The 25,011-nt window shown below is 38.1% G+C and overlaps 3 protein-coding genes across 7 annotated transcripts in view; 2 read left to right on the top strand and 1 right to left on the bottom strand.

Annotated features, from left to right (window-relative positions):
- Nucleotides 1-271: 271 nt before the first annotated feature.
- On the top strand, nt 272-10,123 carry ndc1 (NDC1 transmembrane nucleoporin). Of its 2 annotated transcripts, XM_030752112.1 has the most exons (18): nt 272-401; nt 2,000-2,120; nt 2,216-2,317; nt 3,385-3,559; nt 3,646-3,772; nt 3,947-4,055; nt 4,288-4,339; nt 4,459-4,591; nt 5,757-5,849; nt 5,941-6,022; nt 6,277-6,438; nt 6,558-6,809; nt 7,045-7,157; nt 7,557-7,607; nt 8,195-8,258; nt 8,344-8,444; nt 9,070-9,230; nt 9,340-10,123. In XM_030752112.1, the coding sequence occupies exons 1-18, from the start codon at nt 363-365 to the stop codon at nt 9,401-9,403; spliced, it is 2,001 nt and encodes a 666-aa protein (XP_030607972.1). In that variant the 5' UTR covers nt 272-362; the 3' UTR covers nt 9,404-10,123. The 2 variants fall into 2 exon arrangements, with proteins under 2 accessions (XP_030607972.1, XP_030607973.1); XM_030752113.1 differs by lacking the exon at nt 7,557-7,607.
- Nucleotides 10,124-12,379: 2,256 nt separating this feature from the next.
- dcaf8 (DDB1 and CUL4 associated factor 8) lies at nt 12,380-22,177 on the bottom strand. 2 transcript variants are annotated; one of them, XM_030751360.1, is made up of 13 exons: nt 21,945-22,177; nt 21,368-21,441; nt 21,176-21,271; nt 20,315-20,982; nt 19,673-19,813; nt 19,458-19,552; nt 18,985-19,095; nt 18,712-18,842; nt 18,181-18,288; nt 17,079-17,209; nt 16,722-16,841; nt 15,130-15,246; nt 12,380-14,831 (listed from the first exon to the last, which is right to left on the bottom strand). In XM_030751360.1, the coding sequence occupies exons 2-13, from the start codon at nt 21,402-21,404 to the stop codon at nt 14,724-14,726; spliced, it is 1,863 nt and encodes a 620-aa protein (XP_030607220.1). In that variant the 5' UTR covers nt 21,405-21,441; nt 21,945-22,177; the 3' UTR covers nt 12,380-14,723. The 2 variants fall into 2 exon arrangements, with proteins under 2 accessions (XP_030607220.1, XP_030607221.1); XM_030751361.1 differs by lacking the exon at nt 21,945-22,177 and adding an exon at nt 21,686-21,780.
- A 1,985-nt stretch (nt 22,178-24,162) lies between these two features.
- The window catches only part of LOC115795678 (guanine nucleotide exchange factor VAV3-like), a 50,124-nt gene continuing 49,275 nt past the window's right edge, over nt 24,163-25,011 (top strand). For all 3 annotated transcript variants that reach the window (XM_030751687.1, XM_030751688.1, XM_030751689.1), the window contains exon 1: nt 24,163-24,456. In XM_030751687.1, coding sequence (XP_030607547.1) covers nt 24,253-24,456 — 204 coding nt within the window. In that variant the 5' untranslated portion in view covers nt 24,163-24,252. The remainder of the gene's footprint in view (nt 24,457-25,011) is intronic.

Raw genomic sequence — 25,011 nt, forward strand, 5'->3', positions numbered from 1 at the left:
AATTCCATCTTGTGACAACGTTGTTTAAATAGCATTTGCATAATTTAAATGTAACCTGACTTTTTAGATCGGTGAAAGTCTACCATTCAGGAAAACATTTGTAAGCTGATCTTTATATGATGATGAAATTTAACAAAGTGTGTATGTGCCAGTCAGTGAGAATTTATTATATACGTATGATGTTTAGTTCAAGAAGCAGACTTCAATCCATGCGGATATGAAACACTGGCAGCAGGCAGGAAGATGGACAGCTTTTAATTGGGGTCCTTCAGAGGTCCTTTGAATGCATGTGGCGCGATATGGGAAACTGAGGCGTAAATAGTTTTCTTTTCGCCGAGAGGCTTAAAATTTGTCCAAACAACATGTTTTCTAACGCGCAGAGTTGCTGGTTTATCCGCAAGGTGAGTTTTTTTTTTCACTCTTATGCCAGTTGGCTGTTTATAAAGTCATTTTTCACGTGTGCTAGCTTGTTAAACCCAAGTCTGTTTATGCTAGCTTCTTCGGCTAATGAGCTTCTTCAGTTTGAATAATATTTAATACAAGTCTAATATGATCTTTAAATGCATTTACGGAAAGTTAAAATTAGCCTGTAGAGAAAGCGAGGCGTGGATGATGAGTGTTCAGATAAAAGGAAGGTGAGCGAAGTTTAAAAAAAAAAAAAATTTAGAAAAAGTAAGCGTTTTTACAGACATGAAGTTAATAGAGACATGATTTACACAGATTCTTTAGTCTTTTTTAAAAAAAAAATTAGTTCTCGTATGTTGAAACTGACATAAATAAATAAATTACCAAAAATAAATAGCAACTTGAGTATTGAGTGTTTTCTAGTAGTAAAATTAGTCCACTTAGTGAATATTTTAATTATTTGATTCAGATCTGAAAACATTTGATTCCGCTCTGTAAACATTGACAATAGGCATGCGTTTGCTCATACTAAACAAACGTAAACCTGCATAGTTTCTACCAAAGAGTAGGGATATTGTTTTTTAAATGTATAATTTGGTGGATGAAGGGAAGGTGTTGTGCCAAAAAGGGATTGCTGGTCTTTTTTTTTTTTTTTTTAATTTAATGTCTAATATCTTTGCTTGTATTTGTAAATAGGCTGCAGTCAACAGGTTTTTAAGAAGGGGTTATATATAAAATAATGAAATGGTGTATCCACACACATTTCCTTATTGCACCTACTCTGTGTTCTGCATTATGATCAATCCAGTCCTTTTTTGGCTACTAAAAATATCTTTATAGAACTGTTATTTTATGTTTGTTGCAATTTCTTCTGCTCTCTTGCTCTTTTTTGATGTCCATGAGACTTTTGCCCTGGCTAAATAAAAGATATATGAAAGTGATTTTGACTTGAACATTCATGAGACAGATGCTTGACAGATTATAAGACAATGAGTCATTTACAGCAGTTTACAATTGCAATCTTTTTTGCAATTATTGGAAATTGCTTTTTGACACTACAAAGGGGTTAGGGGTGTAACAGTTGTCCAAAACCACTGTTCAGTTCTAGTCTCTTCTTTAGACTGGATGGAATAACGCAAAACTGAGGAGAAAAAATAACAGAGCATATATCGGAGGCTTGATCACTTCACTGTGATTGCATTATGAGGTAGAAATAAACTCACATTTGGACACTACAGCTTTAAAGAGGTATTAACAGCTCCACATGGGGATCACTCTAGGAGATACAATACTGTGGATGTTTTGGTCTTGACTTTCGGCCATGGTTTCAGAATTTTACACCTGTAGAAGATATTGTTTTAAATTACTTGCTTTCTGAAAAGCTCCTTTACAATCTGAATAACACAGAACACCCTCTATACATGAATCCTAAATTCAAAGACAAAAATACCCTTTCACATGGAAATAAGGAAGAAACCAATGCCTCTTTTTTAAAAAAAAAAAAAAAAAAAAAAAAGTCAAGTGTGTCTTTGTCCCAACACTTACTGTTCTATACTTGTGTATTTGTTTTATATGTAATGACTGCTCTGTTCAGGTCATTTGCTGGAGAGCTGCAGCAAGTATTGCCTGGGCTGTCTTGTTGCTGCCACCCAGCACTGTGATATTTGTGATCCTCAGCAAGTTCAGTCTTCTACACCCCATCCAGACCCTATCAGGTTAGTCAGCACGCTGCATTTTGAGACTTGACTCGGAGCTGTGTCTTAAGCTTGCCTTAAACTCAGTTTTTTGTTTTTTTTTTGGTAACCTTCAGAATGCTTCTCTCTGCTAACAAGTGCGAGTATAATCTTCTCCTTCATCTTGCTGTGTGGAGTGATCATCATGGTCGGTTTCTTGAACTTTGAGTATTACACAGGTGAGTTGCAGGTTACTGCAAAACATTACTGAGGTTATTATTTACTACTGACGTGTTACTTGTGTATTTCATGTGTAATTCTTCATTAGCAAAGCTAAAATTATTTACACCAGTTCAATGTTATGGTGAAATTGACAAAAATAGCTTGTAACTAGAAGGGCATTCAATATAATAAAATATAAAAATATAATTTCTATGAATGGATGAATATTTTTATTTCAAAAATGAGATCTGCATGAACAGACAATGGCATACGTAGTCTGGATATATTTACTTCAGTCTATGTACTAAATGAAAAACGAAATGAAAAAAGACAAATATTTGCCAAGATATAAATTGTATATGTGGATGTGATTTTTGTGTAGGGTTTGTAGTTCACTTTGCATTATTGTGAATTTAAAATGGAAAAAGACAATGAGTTATGAACAATAACTGTTTATACCTGAGTACCGTATCGTATGTTCCTGTGCCCCTAAGGAATATTTCCACAAAGTTTCATCAATTTTGGTTGTGTGTTTTGAGGTTTATTGCTAGCAGACAATGAATAACCTCCCTCCACCTATCGGTGGGCGAGGTGATAAGATGCTAGCATCAGTATGCAATACAGTTTAACAGGACTAAATCATTTGATCCTGCATGAATATATCTGTTAAGTAATTAATACATTTGAAATGATCAAGTTTTAGACACTGGTAATCATGAGAACCCCAAATACTCTCTCACTTGGTTAAAAAGTTGTTTATTTATGATAACAAAAAATGTAGGTTAAAAACGACTAAAATTTTAGTTCTCAGGCCAACTAAAATACCCGATTATTTAGCATTGGTTTAACATGTTAAAAATTCTGTCTATTTAACACGCTTCCATCAAGTTTTTATAATGATCAGGAATAATATGATGCATACACTGCTGAAAATGGTTCCATTATGGAGTCTGTACAATGTACATAAATATGCATTCATGTGCATTCCTCTGATATAGTTTTGGGAACAATTTCTGATAAAGGGTTTGTTCAGGATTTAAAATTTTGGTTGTAACTTCTTTCTTTTTACTGATTTTTCCTTCAGTCATTCCAACTATTGCATGCTCGAAAATTGCACTCTTTGGTCAGCTGCTCCACCCTCGACAGCTTATCAACTCCTTGGTCCACTGCATCATGGGAGTAATCGTGGCTTGGTGTTCTGCCGTTACCATCGGTTTTAGATATGAAACTCTCGGCTACCCGTGTGCACAGAATAATGGGTAAGTGGCTACCACACAAAACTTTTGTGGGAATCTTTACACATTTCTTCCACAGTTTAAATGCCTTGATTTATTTGCAACCCTAGTTACCCTCAGATGTGTCTGAATGAATATCATCTCATCCTTTTGATGGCTGGAGCCTTTGTTGGATTCTCTCACAGTCTGCTGGGTGTGATTCACAACATGAATTATGTCTCCTTCCATACTGTTCAGGTATGTCAGTGACTTTGCCGCACATGTGAGGCAATCAAAATGACTTTATACATGTATCTTGACCAGATATCTCTAACCTATTTTTCTGAGACTAATGAATCCGACTTTACCAAACAAAAATGCCAGCTGTTTAGTGAGTTAATAGTTCTTCACGGTCACTTATTATTTCCCCAGCAATACAAATACCTTCGCTTCAAGGGATCTCTTCCTTTGGTGGTGAAGTGCAGCGCCACTCAGGCACTTTACTCTGTCAGGAATTATATTGTTGTGTATTACTTTTTGGGTAAGTAACTTCTTTAATAATTAAAATGTTACTAATGTATCCCCTCTTCTTTGGAATAAATTGAGGATTTTTTCTTTTTTTTGTTTGTTTGGCAGTTTCTTGCTGGTTTAGTTTATTAAGTGATTCTTATATTTAATTATTGTGTAATTACATTGTTTAATCTGGCTTTTGGCCTTTTCTGCGCAGCGTTACTGGAAGTGCTTTAAGTATTTTTTTAATTTAATATCACTAGGGTACATTCCAAGAGCATGGATCTGTAAAACACTGAATCTTCACTTGGACAGGTTAGTAGTACATCATATATAATTTGCCATAAATACTTGACAGTGCTTTGTGCCTGGTCAGTAACTGGCCTGGTGTAAAGCACTGGATTAGCATATTTGTGTGTGATCTACCCTTTCAGCTCTGCACACCCCCTTGACAGTATAGCTGGACTGCTGGACCTCTCCCTGCTCTACCACATCTGGATCAGTGCCACCTTTCTTCTCTTCACATGGTACATCACACTGCTGCTCTTTAGGATTTTTCTCACTGAGGTATGTATCAGTTAAAGGCAACATTTAGATAGCTAAATATTTTAATACCAATTCTCCTGTTTAGTATATTAACTATCAGGAACGACTCATTGAAGCAAGGTTGTGTTCCTTCCTATTTTAGTGCTTAGGAAATTCAGTTACTTTGAAAAACCTAATCTTGATACCAGTACTGCTATCAACATTGGTCTATTTCTAAATTGCCATTTAGCAAATTATTATTATTATTTTTTTAAAGTTACCAAAAGTCCATTTAGGTCCTTATTGTGCAAATTGGACATTTCTGACCCTTTTCAGTTTGGTTTTCAAATGCAGCACTCCACTGGTGGTCTATATTGATCTTCTAATGGCTTCTGATGCAGGACATTGGTCTGTATTTATATAGACCTTGAATACTTTCTAGTAAGCAAGCTGACATTATTCCTATTTTATACTGTTTACACTGGGTTTCCATTGACTTTTAGAATTAGTTTTAAAATTCTCATTCTTGCGTACAGAGCACTAAATGGACCAGACTATGTATCTCAGCTTCTTCTTAAACACGCTGCTGTTCGTTGTCTTTGGTCACAGACTCTGAATTTGTTAATTGTTCCTTAGATTGAAGACTAAGCTATTGTAGCTGACTCTGTGAGCTCCTTTTTAAAAAAAAAAAAAAAAGCAGTTGAAAGCTTTTGTTTGCTTTCTATTGAGATTCTTTTGTTGTTACTATTTTTATTATCTTTTTATTGTTTTCTAATGCTGCTTGCAAGTGTGTTTTAATTTTCTATTATAGTTTTTGTGATTATTTTGTTGTGTAGCGCTTTGACTACATGTCTGTGAAAAGCGCTTTATAACTTCACTTACTTACTATTACTTTTGTGAAATGCCCCCATTATCTTTTCTTCTGTCATGTTTTAAATCTGACTGACTCAAAATTAAGTTGGTCAGGGGAAAGCTGATCCTGTTAATCATCACACAATGCGTAATTAAGTTTTTCTGATCATTTGAATATTAGTTAGCTGAGAGGACAACTCCTGTTTGAGTTTTTAGTTACTTGTAGACACTAGGGGGCAGAAGTGTCAATGCATTGAATTTCTAAGAGCTGAAACACAAACCCTGACTAAAATATCTTGAGATTTATCTTTTGAAGACTTTTAATAAAATTAAACATAATAAATTTCTTTTATAGGGATACAGTTTTCCTGTGCAGTCATCTTTTACTGAAGATGTAGACCATTGTCTTCCGAAAGTACTTACTGAAAAGCAGCCAATGATATTAAAGGTAGGTACAATACATATTTATATGTTTGCAAGCATATCCATTTTTTAACCCACTGATTACCAAATGTTGATGCCATTTTCCCAAATTTCAGTACCTAGCTTTGCAGGACTTGGCTCTGTTGTCTCAGCATTCTCCATCACGACGCTGTGAAGTCTTCAGTCTGAGTCAGCCAGGTCTGCTTATAGTTTCTATTTCTGTCCCCTTATGAACGTGATACCTGGCACATAATATCTAGATTGTCATAGTCAATGGTCAGGTTCACTCTGACCTCACATCCAACTAATAAATCAGTCACAAACATCAAACATGCAAGGCAGTACCTGTAGTTCTTTTGTAGACTAAATCTTGACACGTCAAATATTCAGATTGCGCTTTTGTTTAACTCAGAATATATTATCTTTTTACTTTTTTTTTTTGTCTTTCCCAGGAGGCCATCCACATAACTGGAATGCCATCAGTAAAGAGTGCCTCTCTCTGTTGGCTGATCTGACCCAAAGACTTGTAGCCTATCATGAAACTGTAGCAACCAATGGAAGAGCCAAATCCCTGTCAAGTGGAAGTGAAAGGAAGATTTCTTCTGAGACATCAGGTATATTGATATACAATTGGCTGATATGAATAGCGACTTCTGTATAACTGCATGTTAAGACAGTATGTATACACTGTACTTTTTTTTTTTTTCCTTTTTTTTTTAAATCCTAACCTCAGGTACAGAAGACCTAATGAGTCCAAGGCCTACACTTCTGATGAAAACCCCAGCTTCAGTCTTTGCTCGCTCCATTGCAGGAGGCCAGCAGAGCCCTCTAACAGCCCCGTTCAGTCCTGATCTGGACAGCCCTTTTGCGTCTCCTGCACTGCGGCGTCTCGCATCTCCTGTGGAGCAAGGCTCACCATGGTATGGCACAGTGCAGAGCCCACACATCATGAGGAGAGCGCCAAAACTCTGGACCACCTCCACAGGTGAGGAGGAAACAATGGGAGCCATCAGGTCGCTCAGATCATAAATCTGCATCTGGATCCAATGTTAAACAAAAGAAGTTGTCAGAAATGTGTTGGCAGCCATGACTGGCACAGTTTGCCTTCTTATTTTTTTTCGGCAGTGAGGTGATACTTTTTACTGTGATCGTATTGTTTGATCTGGTAAATTTATCCATTTTTGAGTTGTATTTTAAGTCATAAGCATCTGCTGTTACAGATTCCCATGTCAATGGCAGTCCCCCACCATCACCAGCTTCAGTTCCCAGTGACAAACAGGAACCCTCCAAACCAAGCTTTCTGGCTCAGTTCCTCCAGAACAGAAAAGAACAGGTACTAAAACCTTGTCTCACAGCCAAATGTTTTTGTTGTCCTACACTGTGCTTCTGACATAAGGCTTTTCACACTTATTAATTCTGTAATAATGTAATAGGAGTCAAACACAGGGATCTGCTTCATCCAGCTTTTCAACTTTCCAAAAAAACAGCAGTCAGGTGTGAAAATTAAAAAATAAGGTCTGGAAAAAAACTGATTATTATTTATTTATTTATTTTTATTTTTTTTTCCTCAGGAGCCTGTTTAAAGGTAGCATCTGTCTTTGTTAGAAGTGTATTTTCACTTTAAATCAGGGCCTCAGCTCAGGCTTAAGTGTGAAAATCCATTATTTGTGTTTGCCTTTTTTTTTTCCACTTGTAATACCAAAACACCTCTACATTTAATTGTCTCATTTAGGTTAAAAATTTCTTGGCAAAGCGGGTGCTGATAATGTATTTGTTTAATAAGGTAAGAATGTGTGGCATGTGCATGCTCTCTCCCTTAAGCTTTTCAACACTGGGGGGCTCCAGCATGCTCTCGTCCAACTTGGCAGATTTTTTGTTTTGTTTTCTCTTGAACAAATCTAGCATTCTCTCATGGTATCATTACTAATTTATCTCATGGATCTGGGCTTATTGTTGGAGGCATTACTAATGTAGCTCTTTTCCATTTATGTAGCTGTTACAGTGAGTCTTACTAATTACCTTTTAAAGCTTGAATTAAGGGGTCATGTGACAAGCGCCTACAAAGCTATTTAAATGTTCTATAACCAAAGTGCTGGGTGCATATGCTGAGAATTTCCTTTTTCTGATCACACATGGAGATTATCAGAGCAAAACCTCATAACTTACATTTCTCTGCTTCCACTATGTAGGAACTAGTGTGGTTAGTCTACTTTCTAAGGTTTCTATATATTCCTTTTAACTACACCTGCATGCTGTAGTGTAGTCACACTGAAGTGTGCCCCACTAACAACTTCCTAATTTAGCATTCTGAATCTGCTTTTGCCAATTTAAAAAAAGGAAACTCCTGCTAAATAAAATTGTGTTTTGCAGCTGCCAGAAGCCTCCAGTCAAGCTCTCTTTGCTGACAGCCAGGCCCACATTTGGGCTTTGGAAGGTAAGAAGAAACTGAATAGTTACATTTGATTTGAATTCAGTCTTGGTCCAACAAGTTCATTATTTATTTATTTTCATTCATAAAGGGCTGTCTTGCCTTGTTCAAGCCTCATTCTCTGAAGATCAGTTTGGAGTCATACAGACTACATTACCCAGTATTCTCAGCTGCATGCTAGTCTTACAAGAGGTAAGTTACTATGCCTGTGCTGGATACACTTAAAGACATGAAATTGGTCAGTGCATCGGCACTGTCCACACAGTTAGTGATGTGATGGAAAAAGAAGCTTTAAAGTGTTAATTATTATATAGAGTATTTGAATGGCCACATAGCAGTAGTATAGCCTGGTATTAATCTCACACAAGTTTTCACTGGGAAAACTTTCCAGATTTTTAGAGGTTAAATCTGTGGAGTAACCAGGTTGTTTTTTTGTTTTTTTTTCCAAATGAAACCTTTTAAAATGGCAAATCAACATTAGAAGTTGTACCGTAAGAAATACTAAACTGTTTTTTTTCACTCTAGATTAAAATTAGGATGATCACATATGAATTTAATGTATTTTTGTGGTTTGGTTTTGTTTTAAATCATACCTTTTTTATTTGTCTACATATGCATATGTAGTTGAACGCATCACTAGGTGCACATGTATATGGATTTTCTTTCTTTCTTAAAGTAGGAGCTAAAAAAACACCCAAAATCATTTTGTGGGAAAAAAAAAAGGGTTTTTCCAGTGTGAAATCACCTAGTACAGTTTAGCACAATAGGTTGATTAATACAATGACCATTTCAACAGTTGTGTCCTCCTCATCTGCAGGCTGTAGATCGACACTTCAAGCTGCCTCATGCCTCCAGTAAGCCTGTCAGGTCAACGAGCAGCATGGGAGACTCAACATACAAAACACTGCGCTTTGCTCTCAGGGCCACACTAAAGACCGCCATCTACAGGATAACAACCACATTTGGGGATCACTTAAAGTAAGGCTGCATATGATTTAAAAAAAATCTGAATGGTATTTTCTGTGATTAAGGAAGAAGAATGTATGCTATTGTATTGTAACTATTGGTGTTTTTGTTTGATCCTCAGTGCTGTTCTGCTGTCTGCAGACCATCGGAAAAGATTGCAGCAGTTTTTGGAGTACAAGGAGTAACACATTTGACACTGGCTGTGCCTTGAGATTCTCACTGGTGTGATTTGTGTGCGTGAAGACATCAGTTTAAGCCAAGCAACCAGTGAAAGGCCATGATAGTGCCTCTTTTAATATTTATGTGTGCATTATGTCATGGAGTATTATATTTAATAGGTGAGATCACATCGCTCACGTGCATGAGGCAGGAGGAAGTCAAACTGACAGACTGAAAAGGGGTGGAGGACTGTTATCTCGTATTTGTGAGATTTAAACTACCTTACAGTACAAGAGTCTCATTAAAAATGTTTCATTTGTATCAGGAGAAAACATGAAGAAAAATTCATATTTGACTTCTGTTAATTGGGATGAATTACAAAGGGCTTTCTGCACTGCGTCATCCTCTTTGGGTTTCATATTTTAGCTGCTGTCCTCTTGAATAATATTTTGGTATGTTGAGTGAAGAGAGATGGCATGAGTGCTGACTAAGAAGCTGTATTTGTTTTGTAATGAGGTCTCTTCAGTTTCACAGGTGTCTAAAATGTATTCTGAACATGCTTTTTCAGAGATCTGATTTTGGTCTAAACAACTGCCTAGACATCTGTGTTTGTACATGTTAAGTGTTTTTGTATGATTTGTCAGGGTAAGTGAGGCTATTGTGTCAGGAGAACAGGTTTGGTCCAAGTGGTTTTAAGCCTGGATAAATGTGACTACCAGAATTTTTTATTTTTTTTTTGTTGCTCAAAGACCTGTTGAATAAAAAAAAAAACAAACAAAAAAAAAGTGAGTCATTTCTCAGGTTTGAAGAAGTGTGCTCGACAGAGGAGGGCACTGAAAGGAAAGAGAAGTTGCCAAATGTATGTTTAACAAGAAGTGCAGGAATGGAATCAATGCTTTCCTATCACAGCTGCTTACATCAGCACTGACACCAGCAGCAGGCTTTGCTTGTCGTGCAAATCTTCTACATATGGAAGGACGACATATTTCCATTAATACAAAAGGCTTTTTTCCATCGTAGACATTTTGACTTCATTGTTGTAGGAAAAGCACATGCATTACAAGAAGCACCCTGAGAGTGCAAAACTCCACCAAGGCAGCTCACTGTGGGCAGTATTTACTTTTAAGGGAATAGTACTGTATTTTCTATATACTGGATTTCGTTTTATTCTTTTTAAATGTACTGTAAGAAGTTTGTAGTGCAGTAAAAAGCATGTAAGGGTAAAGATATTTACTTCGATTACACAAACACTATGAATAACTTTAACTTATAAAATCAAGTTGAACTTGAAGACTAGTAGATGGATTCTTAGCATGACCTCACTCTACACCCCTACAGTTTTATTAGAATTCATTCAAAATTTTTCAAGCTGTCGTTTTCAGAAAGAATCACATGCACTATATAAGAATTAGTCCATTTACACACTACCAAAAACATAACGTTGCCAGAGTCATTAACTGTTCTGTTCACGTACAACTGAACCAGCATGAAAACTGAGTTCAGCAATTTTCTAACTGTAATTAGTTTCAAAGACATGTAGACGTATCAGCAGCCTCACAAGCAATTTTAAGTATTCTGTATATATACTCACTTGCCACTATATTAGGTACACCTTGCCAGTATCAGGTTGAACCCCTTTTTTCCTTCAGAATTGCCTCAATTCTCTGTGGCATAAATTCAACAAGGTGCTGGAAACATTCCTCAAAGGCTTTGGTCCACATTGCCATGACAGCATCAGTTTGTAAATGAGAACTGGTTAAAAAAAAAATTTTTTTTTTAAATGTAGATTTGTTGGCTGCACGATGCAAATCTGTTCCACCACATCTCAAAGGTGGATTGAAATCCGCTGAAGTGGAGGCATATCTGCTTCAAAGTTCTATGTGTTGTGCAACCAAAGTACACTCATCTGCATATCTTGGTTGTAATGAATGGTTATTTGACTTACTGTTGCCTTCTTAGTAGCTTTGGTCATTCTGACATCTGGCATCATCAAGGGATTTCACCAAGAGAACTGCCACTCGCTCGATATTTTCTCTTTCAGAACATCCTCTGTAAATCCCAGAGATGGTTGTGCAGGAAAAGCCCAGTAGCTTTGCAGTTTCTTAAGTATGCAGACCAGCCTGTCAGGCACCAACAACCGTGCCACATTCAGTCACTTAAATCATCTTTCTTTCCCATTCTGATGGTCCGTTTGAAATGACCAGATCCAACCACGTCTACATGCCTAAATGCACTGAGTTGCTGCCATGTGTTTGGCTGATTACATATTCGCATTAACAAGCTGCTAAACAATTGCACCTAACAGCATAGTGTATATATATAATTACATGAAAACAGTGCCAAGTTGTTTTTTTCTGTTCAAACACCATATCTAATAACTATTCATGTTTGAATATAAACATCCAAAGGTTCCTCCACATGGTGAATGGACTTAAAAATGGGGTTCAGTATTTTAAGGACCACTGATCCGACTAGATAACATGTTCTATAACTATCTTTTTTCTTCTATGCCAACTCTGACATAATGAGTAATCAATCCTTTGCTTGTGGTAACAATACTGACATTTAAAAGTTCAATCTACTGATTTTACCATTAAGTTCAGTGTCAATAATTGAGCAGTATTCAACTGCATGTTTCCACTTTAGTTATTTGTGTTTTGCGCCCTTTCAAAGTCTACGGAGCTATGGAGGTTTTTGCCTGAACATAGAATTTATAATTCAGGAGGTTTTAGACTGTTGGATTTTGTTGGTTCTCTTTTCAAAAATATTTTCCCCCAAATATCACCGAAGGGGATGAGCACATCATGGACAAATACCAAACATTAGCAATGAACATGTGCATGCATCAGTCTAAAGGCAACCCATACTGATGCAGGTCAGTAGCATCCTGCAAAACCGCTGACAACATTTAAATAAATAGGACCGGTTACAGCCAGTAACACAAACCAGTCAATGAATTCTCTCATACATTGTTTTAACAAATGCAACAGAATGAGACCATAAAATGACAACATCAAGAGCACTGTCTTTGTTTATTGCACAAATCGTACATATTTCCAACTGAACTGGTAGAACGCAATATTAGGCAGTGGTGGGAAAGAAAAAACAAAAACTGTTCATCAAAAGCCTTAATATGTATACAAGATGCCCAAAATAGCCAGTGGGAAAATCTGGATAGAACTGTCTCAAATCATGGATTAAGATCTACAAAGGAAACACTGCTTTTTGTTTTTCTGCGAACAAGAAAAAGAAAATGTCAATACTTGAAATGACAGTGGTTCTGTTCATAACAGAGATGTCATATGAGGAGGGGAAAAGTAATCAAAGAAAATGGTCATGTCAAGACATTTTGTTTCCTCTAGATTTTAAAAGTATTTTGTCCTCATATAGAATATAAACCTCTGGATCAATACCAATCAAATGTTTTGACATTTTTTTCCTTTTTTTTTCTGAAGTCAAACAGCATTTGCTAAAGTCTTTTTTTTTTTTTTTTTTACAGTTTTAATATATATTTATATATGTACATATAAATTCAACTAACTACAGTTCTCATAGAAAATGAGAAAAGCTGGACTTTTATCGCTCTCACACAACAAATGACTGGCAAGCATATTGACCCTGCTGCTCCCCCCAGCCTCATCTTTGAGCCATTAACACAGCACAGAGACAAGAGTGATGCTCTGGCTGCAAACACCCGACCTGGCTCAAGTGTTTCTCTATAAAAAATTTAATTTGTTTGTTCTTGTTGCTGAAAGCTAGATGATACGTTTATCGGGGTTATTAAATATACTAAATGTGAAGCTAACACCAGAAGGCAGTTAGCATAATTTTATACAAAGGGGATTCAACACGGGGATATGGCTAGGCTGGGTCTGTCCAAAGATAATCATAACAACTAGCAAGCACTAATTTATAACACTGTATGTCAACTGTTTAATCCAAACCTCAATGCCCAGTAAACTTCCTGGAGCTTACTCTCCATTACTTTCTGTAAAAATTGAGATTTTTTTTTATGGCTTAAACAAAATAAAATGTGACAAATAGTGAGCTTTAAATGTGCTGTGGACTGAACCAGGCCAGCCATTTCTCCTTCATTCAAAACTCATGGCAAGAAAACGAATAAGTGAATTTCCAAATTTCTTTAAGAAATCACATAAACATCTGCAGCCCTTTGTCACTCCAATCTCAATTGGCTTTCAGGCAGTGTTTCAACTGTGATTGATCCAGGTCCGGTCTGGCTCTTTAAATGACAAATTCCCCCAACAGAGCCCCGAATCAGTCCTTATTTCTTAGACACATACTGAACACCTTCCTACCTCTCAACTTCTGCATTCATTGAGAGGTGAACTGAATAGACTGAGGAAGGAAGAGGAAGAAAGAGGTGAGGAAAGGCTGGTCAAAACAAAGGAAACCACCTGTCCTCAGTCATGAAACACATAAGTGCAAAATACCCCCATCTCAAAAGACAGAAAAAAAAAAAAAAAACAAATCTGTGGATTTTCCTATCACACACTCAGTGCACATTTTTGTCTGTGTCTCAAACTAAAGCATCCCTGATTCAAAGTGCACTCAGTAGTGATGGGGGTAAATGATGGAAGGAGGAAAGGAGGGAGTGGCTGAGGGCAGCATGTAGGATAATGCAGCATATAGAGAGTTAGTAGTTCTCTGGGAGCAAACGAGTGATAGATGCAATCAACTGCTTAAGCTAACAGCCAAAGAATCAGTATGAGACTGGGAGTGGGGGCCACTGGGCTCTCCCTCTCAAAGTTCAAATCTTAAAGGAAGTCACATTTAGGGGATGGCTTGAGTGTATAAACCTCTCCTCAGTACAAGAAGGTCAAAAGCAAGAGGTGTGTTACTAAGAGAAAGGGGATTGTGTGCTGGTGACGTATAACTTACTACAGGTTATCTAAAGTTGGAGGTACATGTTGCCATATACACACAGTACATCATTCTTGGACTAGACAGAGCATTTAACTGATGTATGGAAAACCAAGGACCTCCAAGTGGTTTATAGGGGTGTAAAAGCAGTTACTAACCTCTGAACAATTCTCCAAAAGAAAGAAGAAAGAAAAGGATTCTAAAAGTGTGTCTGTAGTTGCCGTATGCACACTCGTAACTGCTGAGAAACCAGGCGTTAAGCATCTCTGTCACTATCACTCTGCTTCAACAGTATGTTTAAGTAAATGTGTTTATCTGTTTGTGTGTTTAAAAAAAAAAAAAAAGTCTGTGGCTTGTCAGTGATTGAATGTGCCAGTGTGTCAATAGTGCTTGCCTATGTGCATCAATTCAAGGGCAATAAAGTGTGTTTATGTATGTGTATGCATGTGTGTGTGTGCGTGTGGCTCATGATGACATGCACTGGACGTGATCTGGACCTCCATCTTCTTCATCTGAGGAGTCTGGAGAGCTCCAAGAATCATCTGTGTCTGGATCTGCACCCTCACGACGGGCCTGGATTGAGACAGAAAAGTAGCAATGAGACAGTTAAATCATCATATGCAAACATCCAAACTGTTTCTGTCCAAAAAAAAAAAAAAAAACCTGAAACATTTTAAAATGCTGGATTGTTACTTTTTCAGATTTTCTTCCAAAATAAACTATTTTTCACACACATTATGTAGGAGTTTTACTGTATTACAAAATCACTTAACCTAGAAACACTTCTAATAACTCTTTTTAGGTTAGATCGTTCCTGTCGTATCACATGCCCCCCCCAAAAAGGCTGAACTTGTACTGTCAAAGATCTCACCCTTGCAGGTCGTCTGTTTCGCATGTGTCTCATCAGGAACCACAACAGCTGGGTGTCATACTGGTCGCCGTGGCGCACACTGTCCTCATCACGCTCCCGCTTGTTTTTCTTCATCACCTTCACAAACAAGTGTGATTATGTGAGCATAGAGAGCATGTAATCTTAACTAACTTAACTCCCTGGTGTAAAAAAATGTCTACAGGCCTATGAAAGTAACATTTAAGACTCTTTAAGACCTTTAAAGTGCCATTTGAAATTAAATTTAGGACCACATTTAGAATTTAGCCACCAAGATTAATTGTTTGGTTATTCTCAAGCCATTTGTCATCAAACTTATGTGGTCCAGTAGTCCATTTCTGTGGAATACTGACTTAAAACTTTTTTTTTTTTTTTTACCTTTGGTTCTTTAATGAAGGCTAAATCCTTCATCACCATTTGTGAACCAAGTTAAATGTGATTTGGTAATCTTTTGTTGATACAGCCTTTATGAAACAAAAACAAACAAACAAAAAATTCCCACTAGCCTAACAATGCAGTCAGATTTCATGATCTACATGTCTAGTAGGAGCAGTAAGACTCACATTGTTTGATGGAAATTTTCAAGGTGACATGCCAACAAACATTAAACTGTTATTTAATACATAGTTAAATACAAAGCCAAATATAAAGCGAAGCTGTCGATTTACTTGTTAGTCTACGTCCCTACCCTCACCTATGATCATGAGCTTTTGGTAGTGACAGAAAGAATGAGATCACGGATACAAGAGGCAGAAACAAGCTTCCTCCGAAGGGTGGCTGGCCTCTCCCTTAGAGATAGACTGAAGAGTGCAGTCATTTGAGGGGGGCTCAGAGTAGAGCTGCTACTCCTCCACATCGAAAGGAGCCAGATGAGATGGTTCAGGTATCTGACTAGGATGCCTCCTGGGCGCCTCTTGGGTGAGGTGTTCCAGGCATGTCCTACTGGGAGAAGGTCCCGAGTTAGACCCAGGACACGCTGGAGAAATTATCTCTCTTGGCTGGCCTGGGAACCCCTCAGCGTTCCCCCGGATAAGCTGGAGGAGGTGGCTGGGGAGAGGGAGGTCTGGGTTTCTCTGTTTAGGCTGCTGCCCGCGCGACCCAGCCCCGGATAAGCGGAAGAAAATGGATGGATGGATGTTAAATACAGTATTTAGTGCCGTGGCCCCACCCCTCAAAAAAAAAAAAACGGACACCCCACTTACTTCTTGCCAAAATCACCATAATACATTAAGCAGTCACTTATTACAAATATATTAGTAATCTCACATATTAGCAACTGTACAGATTAAATGAGGTTCTGTAAACACTAGACTCAGTACAGTTACCAAATCATAGTCTGCACAGACTTTTGCAGCGAAACAAGCAGATTCACTTCTTATTACTATTTTTGCTTTCAAATCGGTAGTTTAGATAACATCTTAAACTGGATTCATTAAAATATGTCTGAGCAACTCAGGATGCAATTTCACAAGGATGTTGTCATAAAGAATTTCTTTGTAAATTTGTTGATTAAAATGCAACAAAAGCCAATAAATTATATATATTAAAAAAATTAACAGAACAGGACACAATACCTCTTTTAGGCCCTTGAGTCCTGTGGGGCTTTCAGCTGTGGGTGCCCACAATTTGATGTCATGGTCCAGACCACTAGTAGCCATACCTGGCAGATGTGGATGTGGCTCCAAACAGTTCACCTGTAGTTTTCAAAGGTAAAACATACAGCAGATAGCACACTGATGTCATGACTTAAATACAAATACTAACAATGATGAGAATTTTTGAGTAAAACTTAAAAGTATTAAGACAGACGTCTGGCCATAAAATTCTGCAAACTGCTACTAAAATCAAGATGAACTCTTAACCATCTAATGTGTCCTACAAAGTTATCATCTTATTCAAGAAATGTGTTGTACTTTCCCACCCTGACTCACCACTCCTCCTCTGTCTCCTTCCATAAACTGGACAATACGAGCAGAGTACTTATCCCACAGGTAGATGTGCCCACAGTCGCTGCCACTGACCACAAACTCGCTGCACGGCCCATAGAAATTCACCCCCTTCACTGTGAAAAAGAGGTGATGAAGAGATGATGGTATCGTTTCAGTGACAGAAATTCAAAATGACCTGCCGCCAGCTTCATTTTTGTACAGTTGGCTATACCTTTAACATCTTATTCTTAACAAGAGCACTGCTTAGAGGGGCAAAATACTCCTATTGCACTGTATTAACCCTGTCCATTGTCACGTGAAAAACACAAGATTTAATAATGTGATCTTGACTTTTGACCTTGAACTCCAGGAGTTGATCTGCAGACCTTGATGCATTGAGTATTTCTTTTTCATTCACCTCTTTTCACTCTGTTTATACACCACTCTGCATTTAATCACGAGTCATTATTAATCTCTGGCTCTCTTCCACAGCATGTCTTTTGTCCTGTCTCTCTCCCCTCACCCCCAACTGGTTGCAGCAGATGACTGCCCCTCCCTGAGTGTGGTTCTGCTGGAGGTTTCTTCCTGTAAAAAGGGAGATTTCCTTCCCACAGTCACCAAGTGCTTGCTCATAGGGATTGCTTTAACTGTTGGGTTTTCTCTGTAATTACTGTAGGGTCCTTACCTTACAATAGAACGCACCTTGAGGTGTTTGTTATGATTTGGCACTATATAAATAAAATTGAATTGAATTGAATGGATCCCTGCATAATATCTTGATATGGAGAATAATCATGCAAAATTTCATCAAAATCCTTCAAACCATTACTTAGATATGAAGTGGACATGAAAAAGCTTAAAAAAAAAAGATTTAACTGTATACAATCAAGATGATATACAATCCCAACCTTGCTTTGGTCATAAGCTAGCTACCAATGAGGTTTGGTAAGTGTAGGCTGAACAGTTCTTGAGTTACTGAGCAGACACTTCAATGGATGCCGCTCACCCGTCTACCATGGGTCATCACATAACATGTCTTTTGAACAATGTGGTAAGATGCAACAGGCAATGCTTTAATCATGCAACTGGGGCCTAAATGTAGTACCTGTGGCATTATTGCGATGTCCCTTATATCTCCTGAGATAGTCTGCCCCATCACTGTGGTTGGAGTCAAACAAGTAGATGTCTTCATCATTGTAACTAGCCAGGAGCTCTGGACACACAAAGAATGTCAAACACCCATTTGCTTAATTTCCTTTAATGCAATAAAGGCAGAAGCTGGTCATGACTTTTGACTATACACAGATATTACGACAAACCAAGCCAAAAACCTGATAAATTTATGCAATTGGTGCTTTCCTCTCACCTTATTGATGTTCTACAAAGATATGGATTTCATAAGAATCATCATCCTAGAATTTTAGTCAGAGAGTTAAGTCCTAGTTCTATTTTAATGTCGCTGACATTGCACAGTGGTTGCATCACATCATACAAGAAGGGATGGGTTTTGAAAAGAAAACAAAAAAAAAACGGACTCAAGGAAACACGAAGTGTCTATGTCCTTATTTTCAGGAAATACTTCTAAACATGTTCATAACAGAATGAGAAAAGAGTTTAAAAAAAAAAGTTATTTTACCTGTGCCGTCGTGACTGTAAACAAGGCAGGTTATGTTAGTTTTAGACTCGCTGGATACCAGATGTGAAGGACAAAACTTTTTCAGTACACCATTGTTATCATTTTCATTAATCTTCCTCTGGTCATAGATCCTAAAGAAAGTGAGAACAAGATATTGTGAGAAAAGAAGAAGAATCAAAGAGTAACATCTAAGTGGTGAAATGTTATTATCCCACTATGATAATGCATCTTTAGAGTGAAAAAAACACCCTTTTACTGTAGCCTTGTTCGTACCTCACATACTGATCTCTCCCGCCAACAGCAAAGTGGTGTGTCTTTGCTGGGTTGACAAAGATGGTATACAGCCCCACTTTTTTGTCACCCTCCTTTACAACCACCAGTTTGCTGCCACAAAGGTACAAGGAGACACAAAAGAAAACAAGCATTACCTTCAAACAACCTCAAAATGTACAATATTGTACGGCAGCCATGATGCAAACTGCACCAGCTAAAGGGATTTTGTTTACAACTGGAAGTTCAACAATACTGAAAAGGCTAAAATACATGGTGGCTGCATAAAAATATAGAAAAGTAGGGCTTAGATGACATGGAGCTATATTAACACTTTGACTGTCCCCTAAAATATCCACCATCAGCTTCAAACATATATTGATAATGCCTGTTTGTGTTTTTTGCTCACATGGTGAGATTTTGGAAACTCTACACTGTGATAAAACAAGCTAAATGCTAAACATGGTAAAGCTTACTTGGCTGGACGGTCTAGACGCAGGTCAATACCAAACACAACAGCATCCTCTCCAGCTGACAGAAAGGAGCAAGGTGAATCTGGCTCAAGGGCCAGCTAAAAGAGACAAAAAAAAAAAACCCCAAAAAACAAACAAACAAAAAATGATGACACTAGTTCATCTGGCTGTCAGAGTCTGAAAAAACCTCTGCATAAAAATCTTCCCCTCACACCCACCTTGTGTGCAGCCCCTTTGTGCTGTGCTACCCGCTTTGTGTTCTTGCAGCGCTGCGTGGCAGAAAGCTCAGCCACTCTGATCTGACCATCACGAGCACACATGGCCAAGGTGGAGTCTCCGCTGTGAGGCAGGAACTTTGCCTAAATTAAAGGCATGAGGAGACCAATAAAACACTTATAACCAAAATTTAATCACATTAAATTGTGGTTATGAATCAGTCATTTCAATCTGTCTTGTAAGTTTTTATATTTAGAACAGATTATTATGAAATAATAAAAATAAGAAATAATTAAATAGGAATTTACAGCTCATCTCTAACCCCCATTCTGCTTGTTTATCACTATTTCTGTGGTAAAAATATTACAGTTCTCAAGATTTGAAAGTCCCAGAAATCTGCAAATTTTCTTTCAACACCTGTAACAATCAAATCCTTAAAGAGAATATCAAACAACTATTAAACAATTTAAATGTTATTTTATGAACTCTTCAAGTCAAGTACAATTTTTATAATATAAAGATTTTGTTTTTTCCCTCTGCTGTAAATAATACTTTAACTCATTTCCATTTAATTGGAAAAAGAACTAAAGAAGTAACTAATAATGAACCAAATCCTCTGTTCTAACTGTATTTTTTTCTTTTACCTGAAAGACGTTGCTCTTGTGTCCACTGTCAAACTCCAGTTCTGCACGGCGGATGGCCCAGTCCCAGATCACCACACGCAGGTCATCGCTGCCTGATGCCAAGCGTGTGCCCGAAGGGTTGAAGTGCAATGTGTTGACACAGCCTGTATGCCTCTCTAAGCGGCCCTGGAGCTCCAGTCTCTGTACAAGGCCACGGGCCCCACACACACGCCTCACAAACTGGTGTGAGTCCCTGCCAATCTCTCTGGAGCGCAGTGAGGGTACTGCCCGCCACACAGGGCCACGCAGGTCACGGAGCTCTGCCCCCAACCATGCCTCCATAGCCTCATCATCATCGTCGTCATCATCATCGTCATCTTTCTGTTCTTCTTCATCATCATCATCATCATCTTCGTCGTCATCGTCATCATCTGAACTGGAGGAGTGGTTGGTGCCGCCACCAGGTCTGTTCCTCTTTCTAGCTACCCTTTTCCCACTTTCTTTTTCTTTGGCCTTCTCTCGTCTCCCTCCCTCACTCTCCCTTTCACCATCCTCAGTCAAGGAGTAGAGGCCGCTGCCATCCATGCTGTCTGTGTCTTCATCCTCTTCTCCCTCTCTGTTTATCCCTGTCTCTCCTTCCACATCTGGCATAGATTTGTCTCCAGATGCTTCTGCTGTTTCTTTGGGCGCTACAGAAACAGGCAAGGCCAAAATAAGGTTAAAGCAACACTGTCTCATAGGGAGATTCAATAACAATCAAAATAAAATATATATATATAAAAAAAAAAGACATATACAAATGTTGTCATATATGGCAGCAAAAAATTCATTATGACATCAAAAGTTTCCACCATACTGTTAAAACTACAAGAGAAGAGTTACCATCTTGCGAGGAAGACTGCGTTTGCCCCTCTCTGCTTCCAGTGGCATCCCCCTCCTTACGTTGGTCTTCTCCAGGCTCCTTTTCTTCAGAGCCACCTAGTAAAATCAAATATTTTCCCTGTTGAACTTTGACTACTGTGGAGTATGACACCTTGCCCTGTTGTAATCAGTGTATATATTGACTTATTTTACCGTTAAGCACTGTGGATTTGCCGTCAGCCTCAGCCATTGTATCTGCTATGTCCTGCGTCGACCCAAGGGAGAACCTTTGAGTGTCACACATAAAAACAACATTAACGATACACTGTCAACTTCTCAAAATAAGAGTGGACCGTTCGTATGCAATGTACGAGCCGACGCCACAGCTTTCATTTGATAAGCTCTTGTCAAATACCGACTTAACACTATTTGCCGTAGGATACAAGTTACCTGTTAGCCTCGTAGCTTTCAAACTAATAAAAGAATAATTTTACAAGCTACACACCACTGCATGTAACGATATATACAAACCAATTCGCTTGTTAGCCGAATCACGGGCCTGTGTTGCTTGGTGATATTTAACTGTGCACTGTCCTGTGTAAAACAAGACCTGCTCGACTACCTCAGTTATTACCGTAAGCTAATGCTACCTAGCAAACTTGGGGCTAACAAACATCGAAACTAAAACACAGTTGTCTAAGTTGTGCTACACAACTAACCAGCTACTAGTCAAAACGCAAACATGCGGCTAGCACTGCTTATACCCGCTAACTAGCATAGCTAGCGTTACCTGTAGTCGAAGGCCTGACGAGGCGTACTTCTTAGTTTAGTCTTAATCTTTATTGCAGATTTATTTGCTCCACCTCGCTACTTAGCAAATGAGCTAAGTGCCTCGACTAGGAACTCTCGGACGAAAAACACACGACATTAGGAATGCGTGCATAAAGCTTTGTGTAAAAGTTAGACTATAATGCGAGCTAGCTGCGTGCACATAAAATTGCCTGCTCTGTTTATGTTTTGACGGTTCAGCTTTTTTTTTTTTTTTTTTTTGTAGTTACATTTCCGGTTTCATGCTCGCATGTTTTTTTTTTCCACCGGAAGTTTACGCACAAGGATTACCACCACCACCACCACTAATAATAATAATAATAATAATAATAATAATAATAATAATAATAATAATAATAATAATAATAATGATGAACGGATGGACGCGTTAAAAAAACAACAACAATACCATTTTTAAACTTTTGATCTGTAGTTTCTGAGACCACTGGGATGGGTCATATTGATTTGGTTACAAGAAACAGGCAGAATCTCTTCTACAGCACACAATGTGAGATTCTCCAGACTTTTAGGAGAGGCTGGAACAGTTTATTCGTATAAAAATGTTTTTTTACATTATGTAAATTAGGTTAAATCCATCATTGCGGCCTTTAATTTCCAAGTCTCGCGTTTGGGAGAGCATTTAAAGTGCCACCATGTGGCTGACTGGGACTTTTTAAGTTTGCGCATTTTCACTTAAGGCCAAAGTTCCGGCTTAAAAAAATCGACACAAAATGACGCATTATGGCGAGTAGGTTGTAGTCCACAAGGTTTCGAAGAATGTTTATGCATCACCGAGGCCGCTATAGGTTGGAGTAAAATGGTCTACTATTATTACAGTATGAAGATATATATCACAATCCTTGATAACTGCACACATGCTTATTGAGTTCTGGCCAATTTCCTACAAATTCCTTTGATGAATGGAAGCTATGTTTTCTTATAGAGTTGCAATGCACAGGACGTAGGCAACATTTATTGTTACCGTGGCTTTATTTTCAACATGTTAATAATACAACAACAACAAAGGGGAAAAAAAGCACAAACAAAACAAAAGTAAAGAAAAGAAATAATAATAATCGTAATAAACATGTTCAAAAAGAAGTAGCAAGAACCATACTCTTCTTTAACCCCCCCCCCCCCCCCCCCCCCCCCTTTTCACTAACTAGTAATCATCATTTTCTTCCTGTCTATGCTCTATCCTATCATAAATCCTTCTTTACAATTTCTTGCATGTATTTGGTTTTGTAACCTTAGTAACATGCCAAGAGATATATACACATATATACACGCACATGTACATATACATACATATGCACACATGCATGTATACATACAAACAATAGTGGGTGAGAACACCCGTCCAAAGCCCTGCATTACTGTACCTTGCAAAAATCATATTTTTGAACTGCTTCAGTTCCTCACTTCACTCTACATAGATGCAAAAACATTTTAGTGTTGTACGGATACCAGGATGTTTTAAATTTAACTCCCCCCTCTAATTGGATCGCCCATCTTTATTAGAAAACAATTTTAGAATATTGCCAGGAAGTAGGTTCTTTATTGCTTTATACATAATTTGTGCAGTGTGAAAATGTACCAGATCAGTGAATGTTAGTGTAGCAAAGTATATTTAATATGGTAAAAATGTATAGCTCGGTTTCACTGCTGACACACTTAAAAGCCAAAAACATTACAAAAAATGATCATGGCTGACTTTTAAGGTCCAAGAACTTTTTGTGCCACAAATACAAAGAAACCAACAACTCCTCTGTTGCCCGCAGCTGTAGTAGCGAGACTAAAGTTGCTTTAAAAAAAAAAAAAAAAAAGTCAAATCTATGTTCTTTCACAAATCTCTTCACAGCCTCAGACATATGATTAAATACTTTTTCATGTGTTAAAAGCACAGAAGCTGTACAAAGATGTGATTTTCCAGAAATTCTACACATAACTCAAAAATAAGGGGATATATTTAAGAATAGAAACAAACAAAAATTCTAATGGGAGTTAGGACGACCTAAGCAGAAAGATCACAAAATAAGGAAGAGGAAGTTCACTCAAACAGAGGGGGTTTCAGAACAGCCACCCCCATCTGTGTGCAGCTTTCATAAGTTGCAGCAGCTCGTCTGTCCTACAGAGGCGATGCTGGAGTTTGGAGAGACGAGCGGATGGCTCAGGGCGCAACTTCTTCTATATGCCGTGCACAGACTTAATATACGGACAAAGTTTTTAAATTTGGCATTGACCTGCGGTTTATTCCGTTCTCCGTCGACATGGAGTACTGGAGGCAATGCTCGATGTGGCTGATCAGCTGCAACGTGTTGCCCGCGAACCACCGGGTAACTGCGGACACGGCGCAGGTGTTCGACCTGGCGCAAACCCTGCGGGACGGGGTGCTGCTGTGCCAGCTGCTCAACAACCTAAGACCCCACACTATCAACTTAAAGGAGATCAATCTCAGGCCACAAATGTCACAGGTACACCCATCATTTATGCACTGCTTTCTAAGCAACTTCTTACGCTGAGAAGAACTGGAAAAATATTGTGAAACTAGCATGCCATAGGCAGTGTTAAAAGTAAAAAGCGTGTATAAGTGAAGCCACATGTTGGCAGCTACTTACCGATAAATGACTTCGATAAAGCTATAACAATTCCACATAAGGTTTCTAAATACATCAAAGAAACATAGTAGACAATATGTTAGTGCGTTTTTTGTTATTGTGCTTGCAAGGAACTGCAATAATTGGGGTACTAGTCCTGTATTCTTACAGGTTTGATGCAGGTTTTCCGTTAAATTATTCCATAATTTCAGAATAAACCCGTAAATTCTAAGGATTTGCAGCTTAAGGCGAGCTTTATATCATTTCCATCTGTCACACAAAGTCTTATATTTGAGTCTTGTCTTATTTGGCACAGGGTCAAATAGATAAGTGTCACTAAAGCCATGGAGTGGCCTCTGACAGATTAATTTTTTTTCCTGAATATGATAATTCGCTTGCTGTCTCCTGATTTAGTGTCTTTCTTTCATTCTT

The sequence above is a fragment of the Archocentrus centrarchus genome, chromosome 17, assembly GCF_007364275.1.
Source record: "Archocentrus centrarchus isolate MPI-CPG fArcCen1 chromosome 17, fArcCen1, whole genome shotgun sequence".
NCBI lineage: Eukaryota > Metazoa > Chordata > Actinopteri > Cichliformes > Cichlidae > Archocentrus > Archocentrus centrarchus.

What these genes read in the sequence shown, in the direction of transcription:
- ndc1 (XM_030752112.1), top strand. Translation starts at nt 363, where the DNA reads ATGTTTTCTAACGCGCAGAGTTGCTGGTTTATCCGCAAG. An exon ending in AGCAGCCAATGATATTAAAG is followed by an intron (nt 5,850 to 5,940) that starts GTAGGTACAATA and finishes CCCAAATTTCAG; the next exon opens with TACCTAGCTTTGCAGGACTT. An exon ending in TCCAGAACAGAAAAGAACAG is followed by an intron (nt 7,158 to 7,556) that starts GTACTAAAACCT and finishes TGTCTCATTTAG; the next exon opens with GTTAAAAATTTCTTGGCAAA.
- dcaf8 (XM_030751360.1), bottom strand. Translation starts at nt 21,404, where the DNA reads ATGGCTGAGGCTGACGGCAAATCCACAGTGCTTAACG. An exon ending in CGTCTAGACCGTCCAGCCAA is followed by an intron (nt 19,096 to 19,457) that starts GTAAGCTTTACC and finishes CCTTTGTGGCAG; the next exon opens with CAAACTGGTGGTTGTAAAGG. An exon ending in GACTCAAGGGCCTAAAAGAG is followed by an intron (nt 15,247 to 16,721) that starts GTATTGTGTCCT and finishes TTGTTTGTGAAG; the next exon opens with GTGATGAAGAAAAACAAGCG.